General features: G+C 42.1%; 1 protein-coding gene across 1 annotated transcript in view; it reads left to right on the forward strand.

Annotated features, from left to right (window-relative positions):
- Positions 1–8,454: 8,454 nt before the first annotated feature.
- The window catches only part of LOC127227910 (lysosomal Pro-X carboxypeptidase-like), a 78,599-nt gene continuing 74,430 nt past the window's right edge, over positions 8,455–12,623 (forward strand). The window contains exon 1 of the mRNA XM_051192260.1: positions 8,455–8,672. Within this exon, the coding sequence (XP_051048217.1) occupies positions 8,511–8,672 (162 nt within the window). The 5' untranslated portion in view covers positions 8,455–8,510. The remainder of the gene's footprint in view (positions 8,673–12,623) is intronic.

A 12,623-nucleotide genomic window follows, 5' to 3' on the forward strand; every position in this document is an offset into this window, starting at 1 on the left:
CCTATGTGTTGCTCCCATCCGCTCCAGCTGTTGGGAAGGCAGTGTGCCTGGGCTGGGTCCTTTCAGAGGTCTTTTCTTTTTCCCTTTCCCCCTTGGCAGCTTTCTGGGCTATTTGCTGCTGTGGTACTGCCAGGGAGAAATCTGGCCTTCTGCTCAGTTTCTCTGTTCTAAGGTCAATTTTGTGACGATCTGCCTAAATTCTGCCAACTTAGGAAATGTGCTGTTAAAACTGAGCCAATTCTGTTAATACAAATCCTCTGAAAATTGACAAGTCAGCCACTGAGAAAGTAGAATGTAGTTCTGTTTATTTTGAAAAGGAATTTTATGTTCTATTTATTGTTACTGGTACCATTAGAGTCCTAAGCAGCAGGACACCAAGTGGTAGGTGCTTGGGAACTTTCCTATGTGGCTTCCAGAGGACAAGCAGAGTAATTCATACAGGTGGCATATTTGACATTAATAAATGTTGGGTTCTTTCCATTTCCAAAGGGTCGGAATTTTCAAGTGGTGCTTAAACTGAGATCTTTCTTCCAAAAGACTTTTCTACGTTAGGAAATAAGGTTGAATCCAGACCTTTCAGGGACACAGAGAGACTGTTTTTTTTTTTGTTTTGTTTTGTTTTGTTTTTGTTTTTATGCAGAAAGATCTCTTCCATTTAGTATATTATTTTCTCAGTCATATTCTTACCATATGTTTGGAAACATTTCTTGCTTTATAAAACAATTCCCAGACCCTCAACAAGGTTTTATTTTATTAAACCTCTTTTATTTCTGAGAATAAAATATAATTACAACATTCTTCTTTTCCCTTTCTTCCCTCCAAACCCTCTCATATACCCCTCCTTGCTCTTTCAAATTCATGCCTCTTTTTTAAAAATTAAATGTTATTGTATAAATATTTATTCCTAAATGCAGCCTTCACAGTCTTAGCGTTACTTGTATGAATGCTTTCAGGGTTGACCATTTGGTATTGAGTAACCAATTGGTGTATTCTTCCTTGGGGAAAACTCCATCTCTAAGCTTTCCTTAGTGATCTGTAGCTCTTTGCATAGGATGAGGTCTTGTGGGATTTTTCCCATCTACTTTGGTGTGGTCCTTGTTCAACTCAAGCTTAGGCTTGGACAAGGTTTAATGGAGGGCATTACTACTTTTATTTTAGTATTTTAGGCTACTTTACACAAAATCTTCTTACTAGTTTGGAAACTTTAACATACTTTGACATTTGATGCTATATTAGCTGTTAGGTGAAACTGAAGTTTTTATTTCTGAAGAAGTAAATTGCAAAAAAATTTATGCAAGTATAATTTGGTTCTACTTCTGTATATTTTATGTATATAATGACAGCTTTAACTTATATTAACCTTACTTAAATATTCCTAAGCTTAATTTTAACTTGAAAGAGAATCAAAATATAAAATAAGGTCAATTAAATCTTTATCCTAGGTGTGGCAGATCCACCTGTAATCCCTGGTACTCAAGAGGTTCAGACAAGTAGATAGCTTTTGCCCAGGAATTAAAAGGAACATTATGGGCAACAAAGTGAGATCCCACTGTACAAACAAACAAACAAAAATATTTAAAACATCTTTACAATTAATGATGTGACGACTTTAACACATAGGAAATGTGAATCATACAGAATTCAAATGACTTTTTTTTTAATCTTTTACCTTAACTACCCAGATTCAATTGGAATAAATAAATTTAGAGAACTTGTTTAGGGTGTCTATAGAGCCAAAAGTTTATAACCCTGGCCACAGAGGTAGTAATTAGAGTTGTATAATTCCAATGTTGAACTGGTTTACTTTTCCTTGTTTCTAAATGCAGTTTTACTGCAGCAGAAAGTCAACCACCCCTGTTTCCACCTACTCCTTATACTCCCACCTCAGCCTCTGAATTACCTTCTATTTCTGTTGATAGACCCTTACACTGAGGGAGTTTTCAGTCAGCCTTTCCAACTCTGATTGCCCAGAGACTAGCTATGTAGCCACTGACCATTTGCAAAGTTATTTCTACCTTGATGTCCTCTCCTCCCTCTCCCCTTTCCCTCTCTGAATAAGGGAAACATGAGAATACAAATCTCTTTTGTTTGTCTTGGTGCTTGATAAAATATGCGCCCTCTCTGGGTGGTTTAGGCGGTTTAGGTACCTTCTATAAAAGGGATCTTTTAATGCTAAAATTAATGTGATTATCTGAGTGTGAGAGGCATATTCAAGGCTTAAAGAAAATCTGTTAGCTGAATGTATCTGCTTAATCCCCTCTCTAATGTGGCTGAACAATGCTCTGGGAAGCTATTGGTTCTTTTTTCTTCTAGTAAATGCCTGTCTCCAGAGGAAGGGACTGCTTGCAGCTTTTGATAGCAGCAGTATGTTTCACCTTCTCAGCCACACAAAGACACAGGAGAGGCCTGGAGATGCATGAAGCACCCGCCAAAAGATAACCTGTCTCTCCTGAGTACCGTGAGCAGAGCACTTGGTACAGAGTGGGCCTTTTCCTGGGCTTCCCTGGAATTGAGGACTGGTTACCATGAGGAATGGCATCTTGAAGAGCACTATTCTCAGTAATGAGTGACAGAACATTGAGGACAGTTAGATTTTCACACCCAAGCTGGAAGAAAGGCTTAGCTACTTAACTCCCTGTTAGGGCAGATGAGGAAGGGGAGCGTGAGAAGGGAAAAATGATAGAGAGGTGAACTTGTCACATTGCTCTGTGAGTGGGTTACAGTTAAATATCAGCTCTCCCATTCATAGTCGAGAGATAGGCCCTGCCACAGGAGACAGTTTTGAGAATGAAAGTGGGGGAATGAACATGAAAGCATGATGGTTATTTGAAGCATTCACATGTGACATGTATGTTTTCGTTTTATTTCATTTAAAATTTCAGTTTCTTATTCTAGAAATATACTTCCTTTCTAGATGTGTAATTTAATGCAGCAACGTTTTGTTTTTGTTTGCTTGTTTTTGAGTACTTATATGCTGGGCAAAGTGCACAGATCTGGGAAATAGACTTGAATAACTGAAATTTATCAGGGTCAGTCTTGTAAGGAGGAGGCAAGGAGGTATTAAAATATATCTTTAAAAAGGCATATTGCAAGTGATTGGTTCACTTGGGCCATTAACAATAATAGCCAAGCTTAGAATAGTGTTTATTGTCTCCCAGGAGTGGAACAGAATGCTTTACTTGAGTTTCCTCATTGAATCCACAGCCATGGCAGGTAGTTACTCTTCTGTTTCACAGGGGCTGCTGCTTATATTCACTTTCCTCCTGGTGTCATAGCTAGTAAGAGATAGACCAGTAGAATCCCTGTGACCTTAGCCTAATTTGTCCACAGTGCATCCCAAATTATGAAAGAATTCTTAGAGGAGGTGACCACAGGCAGTTTCAGAGTAGAGTGACAAGTACACTGAGTGCTCAGGAGAAAAGGCATTCCAGGAAAGAACAACAAGGTTAATTGCATTGTCAGGGGAGCGATGTGGAACAGTTTAAGATCGGCCAGGTGCATATCTAAGGTGAGTTCATGATACTTAATAGGCATTGTCAACTTGATTAGGTTTAGAATCACCATGGAAACACAATTCTGGGTGTGTCCATGAAGATATTTCCAGAAAGCTTTAACTGAAGAGGCAAGACACATTTGAATGTGGGGGCTATCTTTCCATGGTCTTGGGATCCTGGGGCTAAACAAAAAGCAAAAGGTAAGCTGAGCATAAATACTTGTCTCTCAGCTTTTTGTGTAGGCAATAGGACCAATGGCCTCACTTCTGTTGCCCTGACTCTCCAACCATGATAGGTTATACCCTCAAACTAAACCAAAGCAAATGTATTCTTCCTCCCTCCCTTTCTCTTTCCCCCTCCCTTCTTCCCTCTCTTCTTCCCTCTTTCTCCCTGCAGTCTTCCTTCCCTCTCCTTCCCTTCATTGCTTTTGTAGGGTGTCTTTATAGCAATGAAAAAAAGCATGCACAAGTTATAATCTCCCTCACTGACCTTTGTGGAAGAAGTAGGTAAAGTGTTTAATTAATCATCTGATTAGTAGCTTATTTTCAATAAAGTGTGTGACAACATTAGAATGGTTGCCACCTTTATGGTGCAGAATCACAGAGTATGCTCTCAACTGTGGATTCTAAACCTTTGATGATGGGAGCCTCTTAGGATATGATGGGCACATCTTTTCAAGAGGAAATCAGGCTGAGTGCTTATGAATGTCATGGAGATTGTAAATCAATATAACAAGCCAACCTAGGAATACTTGTGCATTTTAGATGGATGATACAGTTGATGTGAACATTAAATGAGCATTACAGGATCATCTTGAGATGCATTTATAGAAAGTGGTGAACTGGAAGGGAGGGAGATGTAACTAGTAATTGCAGGAAATGGGAATGGAGTCCTTTGTTCAGGCTCCAGGAACTGTCAGGCATGGCAGGGTTCTCCAACAGTGCTCATGGCTGAAGCCATATTGGAAATCAGACTCACCTAGGAGGTAGAATGAGGAGATGTCTTGTCTGTTCCTACGTTTCCATCGGCCCCTTTAAGTGAAGGCCTGGAAGGCTGTGGCTGCTTCTTGTTTCCATCAGGCTGACAATCTGAAGAGCAGGACAGGGAGGAGGAGAGGCAACTGGAACAGAATGGGATTAGTCCAGTTATGTGGAACGGCTTCTGTGGTCAACCAAGAGGGATGAGGACCTGACTGTACTGTTTCCCTGGCCACACATACGGACAATGAAATCCAGGGCATACAGTACTAAAGACAAGTGTTTTACATTGATCCATAGTCTTTTTCTGGGGAGGTCTCACAATATTTCAATCAGTTAATGGGGAAGTTGGGGAAGAGATTTTTTGATACAATCTTGTCAAACTCTGGGGCTCAGATTCTTTTTTTTTTTTTTTTTTCCACCCAAGCTACTCACCATCCATTGGAGTCTCTCCATGGGGGCTCATATGATAGCTGTGCCAAGAGCTGGATACTGAAGCTGCTCTATTTTCCCAATGTGGTTTTTCTCAGAGGGCCCTGCCAGGGGCCTTCACATTCTTTCAGAAGCCTGAGAACTTAGTTTGTTCCTCTCTGCTCCCACCATTCCCTGCTGGTTTCTGCCAGGATTAATAACACACAGGAGGCTTCACATCAGCGTGGGGGCTGTGAGGATAATTATGTAGTGGTTTAGGACCAACCAGTAAATTACTCCATGACCTGGGAATTCAGCAGGTTACCAGCTTGACTCTGGCCTGCTCACTTTATTGCTCTCCCCTCCTGCTGCACTGTTATTTGTCTGGTTTACGTTCAGTTCTTTTACTGTTATGATGATGACTTCTTCTGTCTTTCTTTTTCCTCCTCCTCTTCATCCTTTTCCTTCTTATCCTCTTCCTTCTCTACTCCCTCTTCTCCCTCCTCCTCCTCCAAAGTCTAAGGGGAGAGTAATAGCCCGTTTGAGGAGACTGTTTGTTAGGTCAATGGGATGCTCTGGTGACCTGGGAAGGGGACCTTTTTGAGCTTTCGTTTCATTGCAGTTGTTCAGTGTTCCCAGGCATTCTAGCACCTGCCTTCCATGGTGCTCGCCAATACATTTCAACATTTTTTTTTTCACAATTGCCACATTCTACTAACATGCCTGTGCATGTAACATGGCATAATATGAAAGGAAAAGGGAGAGAAAGCTCTTCCATCCCTCTCATTTCACCCTCCAGCTATTCCAAATGAGAGGAGCACACACTGCTCTCCTATTGTGATGATCTTTCTGGCATTATCCAGTGCTTTCTTTGCCTTGTTTCACACATTTATTCTCATCCTCCTTATCTTTTTTTGGATATTACAATCTCCAGGGAGCCTCTTAGTTTGGGTAGTGCACATAGCCATACATTTTGTTTAGAAGAAAACATGGGCAGATTTATGACTAAATACTGATTTATAGGCTGTAACCAATTGTTTGACTGGCTGGCTGGGGACTTGGAAATAATAATGCTGAAAACTGGTGAGAAAGACATCTGCGGAGGGGGTACATAGCTACATATCTCACAGTGAGCAGCAGATGTGAAGACTCTTGTGTCCCATATTAAAGGTTCACCAAAAATCAGGGGAGGACTCCAATAATCAAGTATATAGTAAGATCTTTTGTGTGCATAGAAAGTAGTAAATTTGCCCGGCTGCCCCTGTCATTGTTTAATAGGCCCATAAACAAAATGATCTTAGTGGCAGAAGTAGAGGTTAAGAATGGGCTCAACAACATGGACTTCCATTCACCAAGGATGACCTGGCTATAGATGCTGCTGAGTGCCAGCTCTGTCAACCGAGAGAGCAATATTGAACCACCAACAAGGAACCAGTCCTTCACGTGACCAGCCAATGGCCTGGTGGCATAGGGCCACATCCATCACAGAAAGGTCAATGCTTTATCTTGGAGTAGATACTTATTCTGGGTATAAATGTACCTTTCCTACACATAATGCTTCTGTCAAAGTTGCCATTAATTCGTTTACAGATTGCCTTAACCTCTATTACAGTGTTCTATGCAGCATTGTTTTTGACTAAGGAATTGATTTCATAGCCAAAAGAGTGTAGCAGTGGTTTCATGCTCATGGAATCCACTGGTCTTACCATATTCCTTACAGTTCCAAAGCAGCTAGCTTGATAAAACAGTAGAAGGTTTCATAATGACATTTACAGTGCCAGTTGGATGTCAGTGATCTAGAGGACTGGGGAAGGTTCTACAGAAGGCAGTGTATTCTTTGAATTGTAATCCAATTTATTGTATTGTTTCCCCCATAGCCAGGACTTGTGAGTTTAGAAACCAAGGGATGGAAATAGGAATGATGAGGTGAAAAAATTCAATCAATTAGCTAAATTTTTTGTTTCTTGCTTCTGTGACCTTATATTCTCATGGTCTAGAAATACTGTTTTCAGAAGTGGGGGTGCTTCTACCAGGAGGCACAGCCAAGATCCCATTGAACTGAAAACTAAGACCACCCATCCCATAGATACTTTGAGGTCCTGGTGCTCTTGAGTCAACACACTAATAAGCGAGTTACAGTGTTAGCAGGAGTGGTTGGTTCAGACTACAAAGAGGAAACAGGACTGCTTCTCCACCAGTGGAGGTAAGGAAGAGTGTGTCTACAGAACAGGAGATGTTTCACTGCATTTTGTGGTGTTACAATGTCCTGTGATTAAGTTCAGTGGAAAATCACAACAGCCCAATCCAGGCAACATGATAAGTGATCTAGATTCTTGACAAGTGGAGATTTGAGTGTACCCCTCTCCCCACAAAGAACCAAGATGAGGTGCTTGCTGAGGGTGACAGTATAGAAAAGAAGGACACCTTGATCATTTTCTGTCTAGTTGACCTAGACCCAGGATCTGAGGGATGTTCTTGCCCTATTGATGGAACAGCTGTTTCATCTGTGAAGTGCAACTCTGGACCAGGTGACATGCTAGAGGGAAGGACTCAGGGAAGAGACCAGAAGGGGTGAGAACCCTCTTGGACAGGAGGGGCTGAAGGATTAAGGGATGGCAAGAGGAGGAAATAGATCTAGAAGCACATGCCATCAGGAATGAAGGAGGGGGCACTGTTGGAGGAAGGATCTGCCTTCATCCACCAAGGAAGATAGAGGTTTGGCAGGGTCTGTGTGGAAGAATCAGCTACCTCAGAAAGGATGGGTTATGCGGGCAATGAAGAGGATGGGGTGACCCAAGAGCAGAGCACCATGGTTCAGGTTAGGCAGGCGTAATGGAGTCTCAGAGCCAGAACAGCCTGCAGGAGGGCAGAGGGATCTGTCTAGCCTTGTGCCAGTCCCTGCTATCTGCAAGCCGCGATGCTGAGTCTCCTTCACTTCTCTTAGTCTACTTCCTCTTTTGTGGGTAGAAACGACAATCATACTCATACATGGTGCACACGGTTCCTGTGGTGGTTGAGTGATGGGATGTTACATTAAGCTACCATGCCCGGTGATGACTGCCAGTAAATTGCCTTGGAGTTTTTATTGGTGCCATTATGTAGGATTTGCCGAGAGCAGAGATGTTGTTGCAGTGCGCCGAGATGGAGGGGCTAGCGGCTTGGCAGTGACAACAATGAGGCAATCTTTTTTTTTTTTTTTTTTTTTTTTTTTTTTGATTTTTGAGACAGGGCTTCTCTGTGTAGCTTTGGCTGTCCTAGAACTCACTCTGTAGACCAGGCTGGCTGTGAACTCAGAGAGATCTGTCTGCCTGCCGAGTGCTGGGATTAAAGGCATGCTCAACCACCAGCCCGCTCAAAGAGGCAAATTTAATGCACGACTGAAGGAGCAATAGGCTTCCTGAAGCCATAGATAATGCTGGGGCGGATGGGGTGAGCCCTGGCTGCATAAGGGCTGACAGCCAAAGGGAAGGCAGGCTGGAAGGAAGATAGATGATGTGAGAGGGGACCGAGCTGCCTGGTGTTTGGATTTTCAAGGGAGCCTGCAGCCTGGAGCTATGGGCTGGGCAGGCGCGCGCTTTTGCCGGTGGCCTTCTCTCCCTGCCACCCGCCCTGTTGGCCAGCCTGAGTCATGGGCGGCCTGGCTTTCCTGCTCCTGCCTTTGCTGGCACCTATGGCTACCACAGCTGTCAATCCAGCCCTAAGGGCCCTTGCCAGCCTAAACTTGCAAATCTTCCCCACGTTCCAACCGGATGAGGCCAATAACTATTCAGTTTATTACTTCGAACAGAAGGTAATAGGGGTTGGGAGCTCAAGGTCCCATATCCCAACCACTAGATCGTCTTTTCTCAGAGGCCAGACGCCAGAGTCCACCCTGAAACCCGGACTTCTTAATGCCTAGGACCTGCTCAGTCTTTGACTCACAGTTTACAGAAGCCAGCCAGGCATTCAGATTTCTCCTCCCATGACCACTTACTTAATACCGCCCCTCCCCCACCAACGGAAATGTAGTCTTTCCCAGTTCTGGAGGTCAGGCCCCCAGTACTTGAAATTTTTTGTTCACCTGTAGCTGGCTGGACACCACTAACCCTGTGCCCAGCCTTCTGCCGCTGAACACGTGGGCTCATCGTAGGGGCTGAAGGTCTGTGCCCAGTTCTGGGGTTGATGAGTTCAGGTCTCTTACTTGTAACCTGAGTCCAGAGTTTCATGAAAAGCTTTGTGGATTCTTCATGCTTGGCTTCAGGCACAGAGCATTATTTTACAAGTCTGAATGGAAAAGGACCTAGGTCCTGTGACAAAGGAGTCCTAACAATTCTGTATTTCTAGGAGTCAGGTTAGAGGCAGGCGTGCATGTAAAAGACATTGGAATTAGAAGGAGTGCCAGGCTCTAACTGTAACTTCCGACAGCTCACAACTAATTCCTGAGCCAAGTTTCTCACATGCTGTGGTGGTTAATATTGGTTAAGTAAGAGCTGGTGTGTTTCTAAGCAGAGAAATTCAGATCTTTTAAATTGGCATTAACCTGTGTTAAGTTTGATTTGGAATGTGGGATGCAGAGGCATGCCATGGCTTTCCAGAATGATTTACAGGAAATGATTTTTAATAAACAAAACTCGGAACTGATGAAGGAAAGGAAATATTTTAATTTTACTAGATGTACCAAGAAATGGAAATCCTTTCCTGGGGCAACTGCTTCAGGCCTTTAGGCAGCATAGTTTCTGCCTTTGCAAAACACAAGTGTGTTTTATACATTGCTGAGGAAATGGAGGACTCTTTGGGGGAGCCAGTCCCAAGGGAAGACAGCTAGGTATGTTGGGGGGACCCAAACCCCTTCTTTCTCTGACCTCTTTTCATCAGGAGCATTTACTCATTTTACGGTTGTGGGGTTGTCTGTTTAGCACCCTGTCACTAAAAGTCAAACTGAGAGAAGACTGTTGGAATAGATAACCTCTAAAATCCCTTTGGGAATGATGAAAAGGAGGCTACAAGAAGAGAATGAAGAAGTAGAATGTACTTCTACTTGTATTTCTTCATTGTAATTTCCTTCGTCAGACACTTCACTCTTTAGAATAGTGTATCAGTTTCCATTTTTAGTGGTTTGCAAAATCTGTCTGGTTCAACTCATCAATCTTTACCTATTGGTTAAGATTTAGTTTATATTTCAGGTCATAGGTTCTATATGTCTATTTATTATCACAGAGTAAATTTCTTTAACTATAACTGAGATTTATTACATTTTAAAGAAAAACTCACATACATCTATTTATTGCACACTCATAGTTGTCTGTTTCTGGTCTCTATATGAACTGGAACTGCTGTGGGGTTAAAAGCTCTATGTTAATCTTTTTAATAGAGCACGCAAAATACATTTATGTTATCTCTTTACCTACTCTGTCCTCTTTTGGGATTAAACTCAGATTTTGTGCAGGCTAGGAAAATGTCATAGCTAGCTTTAACTGTTTAAATGTCACAACTTAAAGTCACCTGGGAAGACCGATTGTCTACACTAGGTTGGTGTATAGGCTTGTCTGTGGTGTGGGGTATTATCCTAGTTAATTAATTGATAGGAAAGACACAGCACATTGTGGGCAGCAACACTCCTCAGGCAGGGAATCCTGAACAATATATGATTGGAGAAATTGATCTGAGTACAAGCAAGTGAACACATGTGTATTCATTTCTTCTGCTCTTGACTGTGGGTGTGCTGTGACTAGCTATTTGAAGTTCCTGTCTTGACTTCCCCACAAAGGTGAGCTAGTGTGTCCTCAAACTTCACATCTTTCTGCCTCCTACTCCTGTCCCCACTTGGGTTCTGAAATTACAGGCATACACTGCCTTTCTCAACTCTCTTGTGCCTTTTAATAATAAAATTATCATTATAGTTAAGGCTTGGCTTCTGTTTCAGGTTTCGCTTTTTATCAAACTTAAAATGGTGTCTTTTGCCTGTCATTACGTTGGTCCAGGAAACCAGGCTAGTCCTGGAGAGCTTTATATACATAGAAAGGATGTTTTATGGAGTAGCCCCTGTAAGATATAATCAGTTGCTTTGTCCTTTACCTGCTTAGAAATCTCTTATAACATGGAAACATTATTTTAAGTTATAGGTGTTGTGTCTGACTGTATGTCTGTGTCGCATTTATGTACCTGTACCTGAGGAAGCCAGACGGGAACATGAGATCTCCTGTAACTGAAGTTACAGATGTTTGCGAAATAACGTATGGGTTCTAGGAATTGAACCTAACACCTCTGGAAGAGCAGCCAGTGATCTTAACTGATGAATAATCTCTGCACCCTCTTTATAACACTGACTGATTGTAGAATAAAGGCCAAACTCTTGGGCCTAGAGTCTGTTGTTCCTCACCATACAATTCTGGCTTTATGCTCTGCTCCAGGCTCCTGTTTGTGCCACACATTGCTGGTGTCGCTTCCTGGAATATGAGCTCCCATGCATTTTACTGTTTGAGAGAGTCTGTCGGGAACATCACCCATGTTTTCCATTTTTACTATCTTTTTTATAGACATGTCCTCCTATCTCAGTTGTAATACTGTCTGTTTTGTGAATTCTTGACTTTAGGGCAATTTGGCTCATCTTTTTTCCATTTGTATTCTTAGTATTCTGTATGTATTCTTCCAGCTTGACAGCATCCTCCTTTACTCCCAGTAGAAGAGCCTATAAAAAGGATAAGGGTTTTCCATTTTCAATTTGAGAGGAAGGTTGGAGAATAGGTGATGAGTGCCATGATTAGTCACAAAGGTAATGAGAAAAAGCCCTCCAGACAGCCAAAGCAACAGGTCAAGGAATGGGCACGATAGAAATTTCAAGCTGCAACAGAAAGTAGAGATGAAGAAATAAACTCAAGGAGATAAAATCAAAGGCCAGAGACACTTTCCATCCCCAGCTTTGATACAGCAGGAAATAAGAAATCCGGGGAAGAGTCAGTCATTTCTCACGTGTGAGATTACACTGGCACCATTAAAACCCTGTCATCATTGCCATCACATCATTTTCCACCTATAGTAAAGTGTTTTGTTGGAGCCTTGCTGTACATTTAAGAATAAGAAAAGCATAAAATGTAAAACACATCATTGCTATCACAATAAGGGATGAGTCAAGACTAAGGGGCACTAAACAAGGAGCAAGGCTACCACCATGGAATCGGCACAGATAATTGTCTATCATTCTACCAACACAACACTTTTCCAATTGAAAATGTAATTCTTTTCTTTTTCTTTACTCTATGACTGATTTTATTTTATTTTTTATTTTACATATCAATCCCAGTTCCCCCTCCCTCCCTCCCTCTTTCCCTCTCTCTCACCCTCTTCACATGCACCCCGACCACCCTCTCATCCCCCTGAAAATGTAATTCTTTTAGTACTTTTAATTAGTATTTTTTTTAAATCTTTTTGAGACCAGGCCTCATGTAGCCCAGGCTGGCCTCAAGCTTACCATGTAACTGAGGATGACCTCAAACTCCTGATCCTCCTGCCTCAACCTCCTGAATGCAGGAATCACACACATGTACTACCATACCCAGCTTCTATTCTTGGTTCTTTCTATTCAGTTTTCAAAATCTTCAAATGTTGCCTTAGTAGGAATATTTGATTTCTTCTACTTGAAGTAAGTGAATCGGAAGAGCTGAGGAAGGATGTGACAGGACATCTGGGTACATCGATCCTTAGGGGCTCAGGGAGCCCGTCACAAAGGGCTACAATGGTGCCTGGCTCATGATTATCAGGTTAG

Source organism: Phodopus roborovskii, unplaced genomic scaffold, assembly GCF_943737965.1.
Source record: "Phodopus roborovskii unplaced genomic scaffold, PHOROB, whole genome shotgun sequence".
Taxonomy (NCBI): Eukaryota; Metazoa; Chordata; class Mammalia; order Rodentia; family Cricetidae; genus Phodopus; species Phodopus roborovskii.